This window comes from Podarcis gaigeae, assembly GCF_964106915.1.
Source record: "Podarcis gaigeae genome assembly, chromosome: 2".
Lineage (NCBI taxonomy): Eukaryota > Metazoa > Chordata > Lepidosauria > Squamata > Lacertidae > Podarcis > Podarcis gaigeae.
In genome coordinates, this window is record NC_139679.1 from 25,829,716 (window position 1) to 25,848,409 (window position 18,694).

The 18,694-nt window shown below is 45.7% G+C and overlaps 1 protein-coding gene and 1 long non-coding RNA gene across 7 annotated transcripts in view; one reads left to right on the forward strand and one right to left on the reverse strand.

Annotated features, from left to right (window-relative positions):
• Nucleotides 1-18,694, forward strand: part of ARSG (arylsulfatase G) — a gene marked incomplete at its 5' end in the record, with an annotated part of 82,554 nt that overhangs the window by 50,583 nt on the left and 13,277 nt on the right. For all 6 annotated transcript variants that reach the window (XR_014561347.1, XR_014561348.1, XM_083727601.1 and 3 more), the window contains 2 exons: nucleotides 1,238-1,358; nucleotides 18,578-18,668. Coding sequence is in view for 4 of the 6 variants with exons in the window: in XM_083727601.1 (XP_083583727.1) it covers nucleotides 1,238-1,358; nucleotides 18,578-18,668 (212 nt within the window). The remainder of the gene's footprint in view (nucleotides 1-1,237; nucleotides 1,359-18,577; nucleotides 18,669-18,694) is intronic.
• On the reverse strand, nucleotides 10,048-13,241 carry LOC310839302. The gene is made up of 3 exons (XR_014561409.1): nucleotides 13,098-13,241; nucleotides 11,819-12,733; nucleotides 10,048-11,740 (listed from the first exon to the last, which is right to left on the reverse strand). It is a non-coding gene; the product is annotated as an uncharacterized lncRNA (long non-coding RNA).

Genomic DNA, 18,694 nt, shown 5'->3' on the forward strand with positions numbered 1-18,694 from the left:
ATGTGCATCAAGTGGTTCAGAGACTATGCGCCATCACAACTGAGCCCACCTTTCTGTGTTTTCTGAAGGAGTTGCTAACTCCCTCTGGCCTTACTGAGCTGCCCTCTGGCACTCCAATGGCATAGGGACAGCAGGAAAGGAAGGCCCAGTGGTAAGGGGGAAGCAGGTGCATATATAAGGGACGTGTCTACTTTTTCTGGGCACCTGGCCTTGGAAAGAGGAGAGTGGAGCCAGCAGAACAAGGATGTCACTCATCATCAAACACCTGGGCCCAGTTCTTCCCCAGATACAACCCCGCTGGGCATCTGTCTGACGCAGCATAAGGAAGTCTTGTTCATTATATGCTAGCATCCCTCCCATCATATTTACCTCAGAACAAACCTCAGTGAGGCCACTGTCTTCATGATCAAGAGCTGGAGACGATAAGTGGAAATAACATAATGCTGCTCCATAATTTGGGAACCCATTCTGCACTTGAGGCATTAGAAATTTTCCACATGGCATTTGTGTCCACTAGGCATTCATTAATTTTCCATCAAGAACTGCAGGCACTGGACCACCCTTCTCTTGGGTGATTCAGCGATATAGCCAGCTTCCTCCTAGCAAATTAACATTTGTAAAAGGGGGTGCTCACTCATTTAAATGTGCTAATTAATATGGATGTAAATAATTTCAGTCTAATGCGAGGCTTTGGCTCAAGTTCCTTGGAGCATATTACTTGGCAGATTAGCATTTGAGAAGTTGGGTTTGAGTGTCCTGTACAAAGATCCTTTTTCTGTACAATTGCTGCCCTCCATCTCAAATCAATATATCTATTTTCTCCCCACCATTTTTGTGACCTTTCCCCACCCCTACATCCTTCCCCAAATCTAATCCTTGAGGAAATGTCCTGACAATGAATCCAACCCTTAAGGTAAAATAGTCAGTATGTGCAAATGGTATATTTTGTAGTTGGATTTGTGTTTGGGAATTGAATTTCTTTGTTTCTTAAAACACACACGTACCAACCTGAAAAAGAGGAGGTCCAGTCTGGTTGATATAGGGTTGTTGCTTTTTTGCGTAAGTGAGGTACTCATCTGAATTCTGTACTTTTGGTGTAGAATGTGTTATGACCGGGGTGGGGGTGTGTGTTAATTTTATTTGCTCCAAAGCTCTCCTTCGTGGTGAAGTAGCTCTTGCTTCTTGAACACTGTTCCTGTCCTGTGTTCTTCTGATCACAGTCTCTTCTCTCCTGCAGCACTTTAGATATATTCCCTACCTTGGTTTCTCTGGCAAATGCAAGCCTCCCTCCCAACAGACAGTTTGATGGTATGGATGTGTCTGAGGTCCTCTTCGGGCGGTCAAATAAAGGACACCAGGTATGGAATTAACCTTAATATTTAGCTGATTTTTTGTGTGGAAATAGTGTGGCCTTTATTACAGTGGTACGGTGTGTTTCTTTTTGCCCTCGGTGGCAACAACAGGATGCAGTCCATAGTCCAAATCAGCTTTTTGCATCCTAATTTATCAACATTCCAGATGGAAAGGCCTGAGATTTTTCGTTGCCTGAAGTGAAAAATCTAAGCAGCACTCTCCAGGGTGTTATTATTTAAAGCGTTCCTTTAACTGAGGGTGTGGTGGGTGGGGCACATAATTTTTTGCTTGCTTACCTTGGGTTTCCTGAGCAGGAGGGGCACAGTCCTTGGTTATATAATTTCACGAGACTGTGTTGAGGAAGAAGTGAGGACTTCTGAACTCTCGTGGTGAACTCTGAAGTTTTCCTAATTTGGCCCTTGGAGATTGCAACTAGCCTCAAACTCAAAGGAGTATTGAAAAATACTTCCTTTTTTCATGAATAAGATGCTGTTTTGCTGAGGGAAATCTCCAAAACCTGAGCAAGGCATCAGTTGGACATCATGTTTGGCTTCACAGAACTTATCACATGCACCAAGTGAATTTTACAATTTATGTTCTTAGTATTTCCAAGATTTAGAACTTGCTCTACGTGCATGTTAAATTTTGAGAAGCCATATGTAATATTAGCCACTTGCGACGACAACTGCATAAGACCTAGTGAGGAGTGGGAGAGCGTTTGGGGAATTCAGGCTGTCCTATGCATGTAGGGAATTCTTTACTGTATACAGCCAGAGCTGTAAATTAGAGAAATTAGAATGCCATCTAATTCATGATATTATTATTATTATTATTATTATTATTATTATTATTATTATTATTAAAGGTTGCAGCACTAACTTACCTTATTTTTCCTTCTATAACACACAGATTTTTTCTCCTAAAAAGGAAGGGGAAATGTCTGTGCGTGTTATTGAGCGAATGTGTGGTCCCTGGAGCCAAATGGTGCGAGGGGAGGCAAAAAAAAGCAGGCAAAAATCAAATCGCGCGTCTCCTAGAAGGGAAACCTGAAAAGAGGAAGCGGCTGCTTTCTGGCATTCTGCCTCAGGGTCTTACTGCCCACCCACCTCTGTTTCCTTGCTGTGTTTGCTCAAACGGAACGAAGAGCAGGGAAAGCCCCTCCCCTCCAGGCAAGCAGAGGGGAAAGCAGAGTGAAAACATGCAGGAGGGAGAGAGAGAGAGAGAGAGAGAGAGAGAGAGAGAGAGAGAGAGAGCTGGCTGGCTTGGGTGGGTAGGTGAGGGAAAACTTTTGCCTTCCTTTCCTCCCTACCCCTCTCCTGCATTCTTAGCCAGCTGCTTCTCTGCACACCCCTCTCCTGCTCCTTGTCCCTTCTGTGTTTTTCCTTCCCTCCCCACTTAAAATGTGGTTACAAAGCATGGATCCACATGGATCCTCAGGATCTTTGCATTGGGTCAGCCCAAATTCACCATCAGATCACAGAGCATGTCCATGGCTACAGCCTGCCCCCGAAAAATCACGCACCCACTGTTGCCTGGGGCTGCAATGGTGCAAAAATGTGGTTAAAAAGCATGGATCCACATGGATCCTCAGGATCTTTGCATTGGGTCAGCCCAAATTCACCATCAGATCACATAGCATGTCCATGGCTACAGCCTGCCCCCCAAAAACCACGCACCCATTGTTGCCTGGGGCTGCAATGGTGCAAAAACGTGGTTACAAAACATGGATCCACATGGATCCTCAGGATCTTTGCATTGGGTCAGCCCAAATTCACCATCAGAGCACATAGCATGTCCATGGCTACAGCCTGCCCCCCAAAAATCACGCACCCACTGTTGCCTGGGGCTGCAATGGTGCAAAAACGTGGTTACAAAGCATGGATCCACAGGGATTCTCAGGATTTTTGCATTGGGTCACCTCAAATTCACCATCAGATCACATGTCTGTGGCGACAGCATGAAGCACAAAAATGATACATCCACTGTTTCATTCAGAATGTTTTTTCCCTTGTTTTCCTCCTCTAAAAACGATGTGCGTGTTATGGTCAGGTGCGTGTTATAGAGCGAAAAATATGGTAATATATTCTTCTTCAAAGATTTAGTAGAAAAGGTTGTATAATTCCAGAAATATTTGGAGCTATGTATGGTGCTATTCTTTCACTACTAGTGAAATCACACACCCACAGAGTGTGGAGCATATGTCCATCCAAAATATGTAATGGACCAATAATATTATTACAGTGGTACCTCGGAAGTCGAGTGGGATCTGTTCCGGAAGTCCATTCAACTTCCCAAGCATTCAAAAACCAAGGCATGGCTTCCGATCGGCTGCAGGAAGCTCCTGCAGCCAATCGGAAGCCGCATCAGATGTTCGGGTTCCAAAGAATGTTTGCAAACTGGAACACTCACTTCCGGGTTTGCGGCGTTCAAGAGCCAAAACGTTTGACTCCCAAGGCATTCGGCTTCCAAGGTACGACTGTACTAAAATTGGTGTGCATAGGAGGTCTTTGCCTCAAGTCTTGCTGGAGCTGGTAAGCTGATGCAATCTCCTTTCCCCACTTTAGCTTTGCTTGCCTCCTGTCATTTTCTTTCTCTCTCGTTGATGGCCAGGTGACTCCCATTTCCTTTGCTTTTCAAGGCAAAACCGGGTTTTGTTCCCTCACATCACAACAGATTTCTTTTCTTAATTGCTTTGGATTCTGAAACCAAACAAGAGAAACAACAAAAATAGGTCCCAGGGTGCTTGGTGCTAGTCTTTGCCTGAACAAACAGGGACATCATTAAGTTCTCATTCAGCCTGGAGTCCTGGCTCCGGCTACTGTGTCCATTATCAATTTGTAAGTGGGGCAAACCCCCAACCCCAACCCGTCTACACTCTGTCATTTTCTGTTCACATGATAATGGGAGAGCTGCAAGCGTAAGCATGAGAACAGCAGTTTGCAGGGCAGTTATCAGAGGGCACATTTTCTAAACGCTGCCCTCTTGTTTGCCTCTCCCAGCCACAAACTGGAAACCTAAAGATGAAATCCTGTATGTTGTTTTGAAAGCCTGCCCCTACTGCAAGCTCCTGCACACTAGCTCCCACTGGGCATTTCAGATTTCACTGTGGTTTTTGTGTATTCAATTTAGTAAAAAAATTGTGGGTGCTGGAGCTTAACCCTGGGGGCAAGCAGTTAGGAAGGAGAAGCGTCGCCATAAGACAGAATGTTCTCTTTTGCAATGGTCCAATTATGACGGTAAAGACAGGGCATGACATGAAGGGTTCATGGTGAAATGATTGGATTGGCAAAGGTTGTGCCGTATGTAGGCAGCAAGTCTCAGATGAACCGTTTTAAGAGACATCTCCATAGCATTGAATGAATGTTTTGAGACAAGTTCAAAGAGAAGGTAAAAAATTGCCTTGATGAGGGCGTGTGCAAGGTCTTGGTTCTCCCAACAGGAGTGCTGAGCCCTGATGGAAAGCTGGGGTGTCTTTGGCAGTAATTGGTTCAGATGCATCCACATTTTCTGATTTTGTCTCCTAATCACTGTTGGGGTGTTGTTGGGTGTAGCGCCTCCGAAGTTCAACCACGGAAAACAGCCATTTAGGAGAGTTGTCTTTACTAGACCAGCAACAACAAATACCACACTATTTACAGAGGTTACAATTAGTCTTCTCTCTCTTTGAGCCCTGAGAGGGTCCTTTGCTTCAAAGTGCTTGCTGTGTTTAAGTCCGCAGCCACGTCTTTAGTTCACTTGCTTGCAAAGTCCTACAAATGATAGGGTCCTCCAATTCAGCAGTATACAGCGGGTTTTCCCTGTTGATACTGCTGGGTCCGCTGTTATATGCTCGCTGCTGAATAGTAGTAGTAGTAATAATAATAATATTTATTTATTTATTTATTTATACCCCAGCCACCCTGGGCGGCTCCCAACAGAATATCAAAAACAGAACAAAACATCAAACATTAAAAAAGTTCCCTAAACAGGGCTGCCTTCAGATGTCTTCTAAAAGTCAGGTGTTTATTTCCTTGACATCTGATGGGAGGGCGTTCCACAGGGCGTGCGCCAGTACCGAGAAGGCCCTCTGCCTATTTCCCTGCAACCTAACTTCCCGCAGGGAGGGAACTGCCAGAATACCCTCAGAGCTGGACCTCAGTGTCCGTCCGGGTTGAATGATGGGATGGAGGCACTCCTTCATGTATACTGGGCTGAGGCCATTTAGGGTTTTAAAGGTCAGCATGAACACTTTGAATTGTGCCCGGAAACATACTGGGAGCCAATGTGGGTCTTTCAGGACCGGTGTTATATGGTCTTGGCAGCCACTCCCAGTCACCATTCTAGCTGCCACTGAAGTTTTTCATCAGTGGTTTGTTTATCTGTTCTGCTGCTTAATTTGGGTTAAAGCCATTGTAATGTCACCCTGGGTCTAATTTTTAGTCAACATTTTGGGTAGAAATGAATAAGTTAAATGACCTCTGCTGTGGTTGTCAAAATCCCTTTTTCTAAAGAACTTCACCTTGTGTGTTGGTAATGTAAAGAAGAGGCGTTTTAGTGAGATCTGCCAATGTGGTGACGGATTAGCACGTGGTCATAACATAGTACAAGAGACCAAGATGATACATTGAGTCAATCAATTCATAATTCTACTTGAGAAGTTTGTTTTTATGGTTAGCTTTATTGCCACTAGTGTCTTTCCACCTCTGCTATGATGAACATCCTTTGGTTGCTATGTGCCTCTGTGCTTTTTCTGTTATTCAAGCTGTTGCATAAAATAAGTTATGAAACGCTCCGTGTTGAATGGCAAGGGACATCATGTTCTTATGGCACATTGTTTTTTATTTTTGCAAAATTGTACGTCCAGTGGCTGAAAGGGGAATATGGAACAAGCATCGGTTCATAGGGCGGGTTGTAGTTTAATTCACTTAGAAATATAATTCTTCATAAGCAGCATGTCATGACTCATTATTGTAGCAGCGTCAACAAGATGAAGTGCATCAGTGCCAAAGTTCTGTTAACAATCTTTCTTGAAGACTTGCGCAGTGTTGTTTTTGAACATCGAGAGCACACGCTGTCCTTCAGAATAGGCCTTGAGGTGAGGAATGGCCACAGCTAGTTTGATTGCTCATTGTGACCCTGACGCAGTGAGCTGCACAGATTTTGCCAAGGCGAGCCAACTTGAAAACAGGTGCATTATTGTAATCTTTCCTCTACTTGTGTTCTGTAAATATGGCACAAATTGAACAAAGGCAACACCACCTAATGAACTATCACTGTGTTTCTTTCATTTCCTTTTTCTTTTTGAAAGTAGGCTTAGTTTGGAGTCGGCATTACAGCAGGAATTTTTAAGGCATTTGAGATCATTATTTGCATTTTATTAACTGAAATAATTTTAAACCACCCCTCATCCCTAGGGACACCAGTGGGAACGACTAAACCAATTGTATCAATATGAAATACAATCACATTGTAAAAAAATAATCAGGTTTGGACCAGTTTAATAAAACCAGAGCAGACTGATAGCATAACCATTATAACATTATGCTTGAGTAATTTTTTTAAAAGCATTTTTTAAAACATATTTAGCAATTTTAACCTTTTATTAGCATAACCCGATGCCCAATTCCAGCCACACCTCCAATGGCCACACTGTGTATATTGGTGCAAATGATAGTGGCAATTAGAGTTGAATTCAATGGGACTTACTTCTGAGAAAACATACATAGGATTGGGCTGTAATTCACTTGTGATTACAGTTTAATGTGAACTTTTGTGTCCCTCTACTCCAGGGGTAACCAAAGGTGTATCTTCCACATATTGCCTAACTACAACTCCCATCATCCCTCAGCATTGGCCATATTGGCTGGGGAAAGAGTCCAAGAACATCTGAAGGGTGCCATTTTCGCTAAGTCGACAGTCTCCACGGTTGAAATTTCATTTTCTCTTGATGCTTAACGTCAGTGCCTTTGTCAGTTTCCCCTTTCCATTTCTGTCACAGATAAGAAAGGGAAAACCTTCTTGTTCATTTGCAGTAGAGACGATTGTTTTTCTAGTTTTAACGCAGCGGGCAGAACATTTTGGTTGCCCTAACAGGTGGCGCTCTGGGTTAAACCCCACAGAGCCTAGGACTTGCCAATCAGAAGGTTCACGGTTCAAATCCCCAAGACGGGGTGAGTTCCCGTTGCTTGGTCCCTGCTCCTGCCAACGTAGCAGTTCGAAAGCACGAAGTGCAAGTAGATAAATAGGTCCAGCAGGAAGGTAAACGGCATTTCTGTGCGCTGCTCTGGTTCGCCAGAAGCGGCTTAGTCATGCTGGCCTCATGACCCGAAAGCTGTACGCCGGCTCCCACAGCCAGTAAAGCGAGATGAGCGCCGCAACCCCTGAGTCGTCTGCGACTGGACCTAATGGTCAGGGGTCCCTTTACCTTTACCTGGTCCGTTGCACAATCAGTGATCTCTTTTGTTCACCATAGACGCTATGATTATTTGAAAATGTGACCTGTTTATTGAAACCAGTCCTATTGTAGTACAATCCTCTGCATGGATCCTCAAAAGGAAGTGATTGATTAAGTCCCATTGAGATTTCCAATGGCACGCCCCCGCCTTCTCATGTCCCCACGTCCCCCACCATATCGGCTCTGGGAGGTCTGGTGAACCCCCCAGAACCTCTGGTGAACCCCCCAGAACCTTGCACAGAGAGAGGTGCATTCCCTCGGGCAAGCTGACGGAACAATTGGAAGAGCGCAACACTGAATTCCTCCATATGCAACTGAAGCTGCCATTCCATGCAATGATTAGAGTTGAAGGTCCTCTATAATCCAGTCCCCCAACACAAGCAAAACATCTGTTATTTTAACTCAGGCTTCCTCAACCTCGGCCCTCCAGATGTTTTAGGCCTGCAACTCCCATGATCCCTAGCTAGCAGGACCAGTGGTCAGGGATGATGGGAATTGTAGTCTCAAAACATCTGGAGGGCTGAGGTTGAGGAAGCCTGTCTTAACTAAACAAGTGAGAGAATGGGCAGGATGGAGACTCGTGTTGCACTAGTGCCAGCAGATTGTTGCACATGGAGGTGGCATAATGTGCAGCAGCAGCAGCACAGTGCATTCCAGATTTGGAGCTACACCTCTTACCACCAATGTATTCTGTTCCAATCCGTCTCGTTCTTTTCGGTAGCGCTCTCTTGATGCGCCCGTTCTGTAGAGATGGTGGCATGCTGTGGTGTTCCATCAGGCTGGTCACTTAGTGAAGTGGGCCTGGCGCTCCCTTTCTGTATTGCATTTGAGAGCTGGCGATGGCAACTCTCCACCTGATGATGCAGGATACTTTGTGAAACACAAGTGATTCTCCTCTTCTAAGGCTGCTTTCCTGAACACATTTGCTAGGGAACAAGCCCCACAGAACACAGAGACTTGTTCCCACTACGGCTGGGCGATATCTGATTTTTTCAATATTATCACCAGCTAAATATCATGATATATCACGATATATATATACAGTGACAGAGGGCCTAGTCAGGCCTCCCTGCGGTGGGAGAGGGTCCTGCCGTACCTCCCCACAGCGGCAGAGGTGGTGGGAGTACAGAAGAGGATTATAGGTTTTTAGGAAAACAAGCAACTTAGATGGAAAACAAGATGTTTATTTCAGTGAACCTCCTTTCCTTGAGGAACAGCATCTGACTTGGAGCCTTTCTTGGAAATTAGATTATTCATTACTTTTTCATTGCAGGATAAAATATACATATATATTTTTAAAAACCAGACACTGTTAAAAGCTGCATTGATTTTATTTCAAATTCCACCTTTGCCCTCCTATCCCTTCCCTTCCCCAGAACTCTTATTTTCCAGACAAGTTGTGGCCTGTTAAAAGGCCCGGGACAAATTTGCATTCCAAGATCTGAATCCTAAAATGCTCTTGGCAACAACATTCCCAGGGGGTGATTAGCACAAGTGGAGGGAGCCCAGTTCCAGGCCCCTATGAATGTAAGCATCTGTCAGAATTTGTTCCAAGTATTTCTAGTTGAAAAGATTTCTGGAGGGTTCCTTCCCAGGCTGGAGACCACAATGGCATCAGCCAGAGCAGGAGAGGGAAGTAAATAGGCCATGTAAACCCTGGATCTTGAGGTTGCTTGGACAATATGAATATCTGAGAGAAAATGCTTGCTTTTATTTTCAGATTATTATTGTTATTGCCTTACATCAAAATGGCAGAACATCCCTTCACTGCATTGTCATGATCATACTAAGCTGTTCATTGGAGCTTTTCAGATTTACCGTATTTTTCGCCCCATAGGACGCACCTAATTTTTTGAGGGGAGGAGGAAATAAAGAAAAAATAACAATTCCCCCCCCCCACAGGCACGGGGGAAGCCCGAGCTTCCCCCGACCCCAGCCCCCAGAACAGCCTGCTATCCGCAAGCCTAGGGAGCCGTGCCGGTCTCCCCAGGCTTGCGGAGAGCTGCGCGAAGCCCGGGTGCGCTCTTCAGCGCGCACCAGGCTTCGGAATGCAGGCAGCTCTGCGCAACCTTCAGGTGCCCGGCCCGGCTTTGCGCCGGTCTCCCAAGGGTTGCGCAGAGCTTCCTGAAGCCTGGAGTGCGAGAGGGGTCGGTGCGCTTCAGTGAAAGCCTGCATTCGCCCCATAGGACGCGCACACACATTTCCCCTTCATTTTTGGAGGGGAAAAAGTGCGTCCTATAGGGCAAAAAATACAGTACTTTCACTTGGATTATAATATCAGTGTTTGCCCCCCAAGGATATTTTCAGCTAGGCATAAATTCTGGATAATTATCCCAAGTGCAATATGTCCAGTTTAGGGACTTTATTCATTACAATGGTTTCACATTTGGGCAGTCAGTGACCACTTGAGAGACCAGAACTTGAAAGCATTGGTCTGCTTTTGTTTTAACCCAACAATTCAGATATTCCTGCCTCCAGTAGCTACCCAGGGATAGAATGAGATGGCAGAGGTTCAAGAGTGAACACTTCAATGGCAAAAATGATGCAACCATCCATTATTATAGTGGTATATCAAACTCAGTGGTTTCCTGCTACATCTGAACTGGACCTCTGGGAAAAACTCACCATGACTTCTCTTTTGTTGTTGCACGTACCGTATTTTCCCATGTATAAGATGCCCCTGGGTTTAAGATGTCCCCTATTTTAGGGGACTCCAAGTTAAGAAAATGGGGGGAGGCTATAACTGTGTATAAGATGACCCCCAATTTTAAACATTATTTTCTAATAAGAAACCTAGTCTTATACACGGAAAAGTACAGTATGTATCCTCCTTAACAACATGAATATGAAGCCTTTTGAGCAACTGGGGGAAGATGGTATTCTTCATCTTCCTTTTACGCTGTTGCCCTGGGGCTGCTCAGGCAGGGGTCGAATATCCCTTCCTCTTCCTATCTAGTGCTTCAGTAGCTTTTTGTTGCTATGTGAGGAGACTACAGAAAGACAGTTGTTTGCATTGTTGTTGAAGATGGTCATGATGTTCGATATCCCTTGATGCTCATTGAGAGTAACAGATGTGCATTCCCCACACCCAGTAAGAAATATTCAGCATCTTGTACCCATCAGGTCTCCGGCTAAGAAGAGAGAAGCCAATGGATGACCTGATGAAATGAAGGAAGCTTTCCACTTAGATTCTGTGCTGGGCAGAAAAACCTGCTTGTTAGCTTTGGTGTCTCCAAATTCCAGGGCACTTTCCCTAACTTCCCACAGTTACAAGGAGGCATTTGTTTTTTAGCTACATGTGCCAACTGGGGATTTGGAGCAGCAGTTTCACAGCAGACCTGAAAACAAGCAGTTCTCTGAAGCTGTTGAGGACTGCTATGAAACCCCAAACCTTCAAAACCGAAGACCAATAAAATATCGGTTAATTCCAGAACAATTTAGGAGAGCTGACAGTTTCTCGCAAGGGAGTCTCCCACTGATGGATGATTTGAGTTTAGCTGTACCTCTACATGGCTGGGCGGGAGGAAAATAATTGTGATTTCCCCCACCCCCTTCCGTACAGTACAATGGTACCTCTGGTTAAGAACTTAATTTGTTCTGGAGGTCCGTTCTTAACCTGAAACTGTTCTTAACCTGAGGTACCACTTTAGCTAATGGGGCTGCTGTGCCACCACCACGCGATTTCTGTTCTCATCCCGAAGCAAAGTTCTTAACCCAAGGTACTATTTCTGGGTTAGTGGAGTCTGTAACCTGAAGCATCTGTAACCCGAGGTACCACTGTATTAGATGCAGACCAGTATTTCACAAAACCAAATCTAGCTTTGTTTCTTGTTGCCCTTTTCCTTGACATGTTTCAGGTGTTAAATATAGCCTAAGAGCCTCCTGTCATGTCGGAAGGGTGCTTCCTTCAAAACTGCTACCCACAGAGAATTGCAGAACTCTGGATGCCCCAAACTAAGACCAGCTTGGGGGAAGGAGTGTTCTTAAGACAAAGACCAGCTTGGGGGAAGGAGTGTTCTGGATTCCCCAAACAAAGACCAGCTTGGGGGAAGGAGTGTCCGATCTATTTGCTTATCCAGGCACAGAACCCTTTCGGGGAAAGTCAGTTGCCAGCAGCCAAGGCAGGGTTCTTAAAAGCATGCATGCAAAACAATGTTCTTAGAAAGAACTCTTGTGAAGTATACTTACTTCTTCTCTATGATAAATAACATTTTAGAATAGCAAAATGTGCCGTGATGTAGGGGGCTGCCTTTCTTTATCGCTCAGCGTGGTTGACGGCCCCGAGCAGCGTGCGAGACTTGCTTACCTGTTTGGATCAGAGGCCATTTCAAAGAATCCGAGGTGGAGCCTATTCCCAAACTTCTAGGCTGCTTCTGACTTGGTGCTGCAACACTAGTTAGCCACTGTGTCTTTAGCCCTAAGCATGTCTGATGCTGGATGAGCACAAAAAGGGAAAGCCAGAAGTCCCAGCTCATTTCTCTAAACCCTAAATCAACATACCTTGGTAACAATTTCCTGCCTCCAGTTCTGTGGCCAATTAAAGCTGGGTAAGGAATGAATAATGACAGCTGTTGGGCAACAAACTCATTTACATTGTGAAAAGCTGCTCTGAGCGGGTAGCAGGCATGATGAAACAAAGGAAATACAGCACAACACACAGCAGTTCCAGTAAGGCTGTGTACACATTGCCGCCTTGAAACACAGCTCGGTCATCCCTTTTCTCTATTTGGAGAATAGCTGGTTTGGGAGAAAACATGGCATTTTGTAAGAAACATCAGGATAGGAAAAGTATGGATTGTGGCCAACGTGTACACACCGCTTCCCAGACCAGTGCTGAGAGCCTACTGGATGCAGATTGAAGCAGGAGTGTGTGTTGTGTGTTTTGAACACCTTCATTATGCTTATATTTATATTTCACAAAAAGTAGAGAAATTGGGTGGGACTCAACTAATAGAAGGGACGCGGGTGGCGCTGTGGGTTAAACCACAGAGCCTAGAACTTGCCAATCAGAAAGTTGGCGGTTCGAATCCCCGCGACGAGGTGAGCTCCCATTGCTCGGTCCCTGCTCCTGCCAACCTAGCAGTTCAAAAGCACGTCAAAGTGCAAGTAGATAAATAGGTACCGCTCTGGCGGGAAGGTAAACGGCGTTTCCGTGTGCTGCTCTGGTTCGCCAGAAGCAGCTTAGTCATGCTGGCCACATGACCCGGAAGCTGTATGCCGGCTCCCTCGGCCAATAAAGCGAGATGAGCGCTGCAACCCCAGAGTCAGCCACGACTGGACCTAATGGTCAGGGGTCCCTTTACCTTTACACCTAATAGAGCGCCGCCTGCGGAAGCCTGCACAAGGACTTCTGCCGTTGCAGTGGGGCATGCCTCCCCCCACAATTGACTCTGAGGGGTAAGGTCAGCAAAACACCTGGAATAGCACAGGGGAGAGAGGCCTGTTCCATCAGGAAGCAGAGGTGCTTGCAAAGGTGGTGTGATCTGCAATGTGTTGAATTCCTCCCATCAGTGCACCTGAGAAGGGGGTGAGGGGTCATCTATTCCACCGCACCCCCACCCCCACCCTATGCCTCTGCTTCCTGTTTGAACTGGTATTTCCAAAGTTTCCACATTACTCTTTATGGAGAACTGGAGAATCAATTGGTAGAAAATACCTTGGCACCACTTTAAACAGACAACAGCCTTTTGGAGGTTAAAGGTGTGACCAGCTATTTCTAGTTCGGCTGTCAGTGGCTGCTGGGATACCTGCAAAGTTGTCATATTGCTGATCAGCTGGAAGGAGCAGCCTTGCTACACCTGGCATGACTTCTGCGCCGCCCCCCCCCCCCCGGTTTTTCAGCAGCACTGTGGAACCAGTCTCTTTCGGAAGTGGTTTGCTGAGCTCAAACCACACAGGTTTCTGCCACATTTGTGCACCAGGGATTGTTCAGCAGACAGGAGCTCCTCCTCAGGTGCTGTGTCTGGCAGAAGCAGCTGACATGGTGGGGCTTTGCAGCTCTCCTAGGACTCTGACATCACTGCCACTTACGAGAATAGGGCAGTGGTGAGGGTGGGGCTGTGCGGGCACACTTGGGAGTGCCGTGTGGCTGCCCACGCACCCCAAGCTTGCTCCTACCCTGCCCCACCCCTCCCTTGGTAGGCAGGGCCAGGAGAGTGGCTCCACAACACTGCCCCAGCACACCGGACAGTCCTGGCGCAAAAGTAGCACAAGGTATCTGGGTGGGGGGGGGCTTGAGGATGTTGGGCACCCATTTGGACACCCATGCCAGGAGGTGGCAGTGCTCTGATGCATCTCAGAGATGAATAAATCACAGTATCCTCTGAGAAGCCTGGATAACTCGCGGTAAATTTCCTTTTTACCTTACCCCTGTGGTGAGATTGCTGTTCCAAATGGATACAGTGGTACCTCTTGTTAAGAACTTAATTGTTCTGGAGGTCCATTCTTAACCTGAAACTGTTCTTAACCTGAGGTACCACTTTAGCTAACGGGGCCTCCCGCTGCTGCCGCCATGCAATTTATGTTCTCATCCTGAAGCAGAGTTTTTAACCCGAGGTACTATTTCTGGGTTAGCGGAATCTGTAACCTGAAGTGTCTGTAACCTGAAGCGCCTATAACCCGAGGTACCACTGTATTTGACAATGACCCTTTATATTTTCTTTTTACCTGGAGAGAAGCATCTCTTGTGTGTAGCCAGGAAACTGAGAAGCTTGGACTTCTTACTACATGAGCTGCCGACTCTCTGCTCCCATCCCTTGTTGCTGTAATTTGGGAATATGGGAATCCCAGCTCCAGAGAGGAAGTTGAATGTGCCACACTGAGTCAGCAGAGGAGAGCTGTGCTGCTGTTCTGGGAAACAGAGCAGAAAGCCAGTTTATGCTTCACAGGCACAGCCATTGTGCAAGCCCCTCTGCTTCGGCAGCTGACCCAGCCTAGGCTCTCTGATGTTACCGCCTCTAGACAGAGCGGCGTTGCGGCAGGAGGGGACAGCTTGTCTTGTTGTCGTCCTCGTGGTACCGCAGGACACAGACGGGACAAATTAGGGAGTGCAGGGTAAAGCGTTAACCACATCCCTCATTTAAAATGACACTCTTCCCCCTGTTCACAGATGTGAGCAGAGCTTCTACATCATATGCATCAGCAGTGCTGCTTTTCTGGGGGGTAAGTGCCTCTCTTGTTCTTTCATAATGGCCATGGCGACCACCTGAGAGGTGCCGGAAATGAGTTCCGGTGAGTTCCAACTGGAAAAAAAAGCCCTGTGCATTCATGCTGTTGGATTATAGTCACGTATCATTTAGGGTGCAATCCTAAGGCTGAGGTTGGAGTACCAATCTTGCCCTCCTCTGGCCATTTTACTATTTTTTAAACTGTTTCCCTCCCATCTGAAACCTTGGGAGGGAAAGATGCAAGATCATAGAATCATGGAATTGTAGAGTTGAAAGGGACCCTGAGGATCATCTAGTCCAACCCCTTGCAATGCAGCTGTCCCATACAGGGATCAAACCGGCGACCTTGGCCTTGTCAGCACCACACTCCAACCAACTGAGCTATCCAGCATGCCAGCATAAATCTGTCCCTGATTTAGAGGCATGTTGGGGCACCAGGATGGTTTGGGATGCTCAGATCCAAGTTGTTTGTTATATTTTGTTTACAACAGTTTCCCAGCCCCCCCCCCGGCTCCTGCACCCCCTTTCTGGCCCTGAGGATTTTGACACTGGTTGGGCCAGGGCTGCAGGAATTGCTGTGGTGGGGTGAGGAATGGGGCATCTGACATCAAATCTTCCTTTCTGATTTGGAGCACTGCTCTATCCTGTGTTTGCTGCGATAACACTCAGGAGACACACGATTGCATCCTTAGTGATGTATCAATGGTGTGAGGCTGAGTGTATAAGACTCGCTGTATGGTGGTACCTTGGGTTAAGAACTTAATTCGTTCTGGAGGTCCGTTCTTAACCTGAAGCACCACTTTAGCTAATGGGGCTTCCTGCTGCTGCCACACTGCCAGAGCACGATTTCTGTTCTCATCCTGAAGCAAAGTTCTTAATCCGAGGTAATATTTCTGGGTTAGTGGAGTCTGTAACCTGAACCTGAGGTACAACTGTAAATGAATTTCAGGGGTATTGCACCTGTCTTCCTGGTTTGAAGTTTTCCTCTGTCATGTTCGGGTTTAGTCTCCATATAAATATATGCAGCTCTCCCAGCCTTATGAAATGAGAAGACAAACAAAATCCAGGAGAAAGAAACAACAGGGTATTTTATTTTTTTTTGAAGGCACCTTCCCCCAACAACCCCCCTCCAACCTCTGTGTTTTCTGACACAATATACATATTGTATATCTATGTATATAGTGTTATGAATATGGGGGTGCAAGAAACCCTAAATTCTGGATCAAGTTAGTGCCAGAATTTAAATAAAGCTTGGGTGTTGGAACTGGGAAATCAGGGTGGTCCAACTTATCATAACTGTGCCACAAGGGTACTTTGACACAGAACCCGTGGGCAACACACTGCCCTGTTGCATGGGGGGCAGAGAGCTTGAGGCTACAATTTGATGGCTCCCAGCCCTCACGCCCCTTTCCCAAAGCCCATCACCTCACTTGCCTAGCTCGCAAGGGCTGTTGTGGGGGGCTTCAAGCAACTGTGACCCCCAGCCTGTGTGTTGAAACGCCCTGAGCTAGACTCACATGTGTATTCAAGCCAGTGTCCGTGTTTGTTTAAGCCTCTGCCAGACTTTGTCTATCCTCTAATTAAGACAAGTGTAAAAGCTGATGAACTCAAATAATTTCCTTGAGAGGCATTAGGATGAGCCATTTAGGCAACAACAAAGGGATGAAAAGGGCAAGTCTCATTTGCAAAGGGGCGGGTTTCCTCCCTCCTTCACCTGGCAATGCCAATGCTTTGAGAGCAGAGTTTAGAATAGCACTTAGGTGTTAAGAAGCAATGTGGGCTGCAGTTCAGAGTTTTAGGATGACCATGGGAAGTAGGCTGGCTGGGACAAAACAACTGTGCTAGAGAGAGATGCTGATGTCTCTTATTGCAAGCAGCTTGGAATATTGATGTGCTGAACTTCCTCCATAGGAGGCTTCAGGATGTGGAAACCATAGATCATAAAGACACCACAGTCTCTGCCATGCCGAATTGTCCAAAGTGAAACACAAGGTTACAAAGCATGCCTTGGGAATCTCACGCCATCTGGAGACAGGGGTGTCATGTAACAATACATACATACATACTTTTATTGTATGCTGCCTTTCCATTGTTCAAACCATGCTAAAGGTGGCTTACAACATGACAAAAAATAATAATACATAATTGCAAACTTATTCCCAACCTGTGTTGGGTAAGGAGAACCATGGACTTAGACATATGGATACATTTGTTCCTGCAGTTCTTACTTATTGCCCAAGATTCCCCCCCCCCCTTGCGTGCACTTTGAATGTAGCACATGGCTCCCATTCATTCGTGTATGAAACGGCCATGTGAATGTATTTATTTTCCATACTAAAGTCTTGTGGAGCACTAGGAATGCTGTTACGGTCATTGTATATGTGGGAAATTGAGACCCAGAGGGATTAAGTGCCCAAGAGGGATTAAAAGTTAAAAGAGAAATTTGCGTTAAGCGTAGTCACCAAACCGGTTTTCGCATGGGAGGAGAAATGTATGAATGACTTGGGTCACCCCTCTGCGAAAGGGAAAAGGAGACCCTTTTTGCTGTTGTTGTTCATTAGGTCATTGAGAATCAAGGATTTGTATTCTGCAGAGACAGATTCATGGCTGTCTTGTATTGACACATGCATGTGGGCATTACAAAGCTGTCGCTCAAATAAGATGGATGCTAAGAACCGGAGGAGTAAATCTCCCTGATTTCTGTAAGTGGCACTTCAAGGTTTGCTGACACTGAGACCAACAGTATTACTGAACAGCATGATCCTTAGACACAGCCACCCAGAACTAATTCCTGTGTGGTGCGTGCACCTTCTCTGATAGACGAGTACAGGAAAACAACTTAAGAGAGCTGGATATATTTGACAGACGCATGGCTTCCCATCGTCTCACTACTGCTCTGGCGAAACAAGGTTTGGCAGGTTTTATTTAAACACAATGCACTTACCTACGAAACCTGATTACCAGAGTGTAGATGAAAAGCAACTATCCCTCTTTCAAAGCACCTTTTCAGTTATGCCCACCTGCTCAGCAGATGCTATTCACACTTTAAAAAAAGTTAAATGCAAATATGCATTTAAACAGCACATCTAGTTTCGTTATCAGGGGATACAGAAGGGTGCTATATGCATAGCTGCTATTTTGAGCAACAAATGCGTCTATTTTTCATGCTCTTGAATTCATGCATTTCCTCCCTAAGCTTTACCAAGTGAAAAGGGCTGACTTTCTTTTTCTTTTCTCCTTTTTTATAATTTTTATTAAATTTTCTGTTTTACAATTTAGAATACTCATTTATGCAACCTTAAAATATCAATGACTTCCCCTCTTCTCTTTCCATGGTTCATGTGGTACCTCTGGTTACGTACTTAATTCATTCCGGAGGTCCATTCTTAACCTGAAACTGTTCTTAACCTGAGATACCACTTTAGCTACTGGGGCCTCCCGCTGCCGCCACACAATTTCTGTTCTCATCCTGAAGCAAAGTTCTTAACCTGAGGTACTATTTCTGGGTTAGCAGAGTCTGTAACCTGAAGCATATGTAACCTGAGGTACCACTGTAAACCAAACCATTCAGTATTCCACTAAAAAGGGCTGACTTTCTAAGCTTCTGGTGCTTTCTTTCCCCTAGACGTTGTTCCATCCCAACAGTGGGGCAGCTGGAGAATATGGAGAGATACAAGCTCTTCGGGTGGACCAGTACAAGGCCTTTTATCTCACAGGTATGTTGCTTACTTCGACTTGTTAG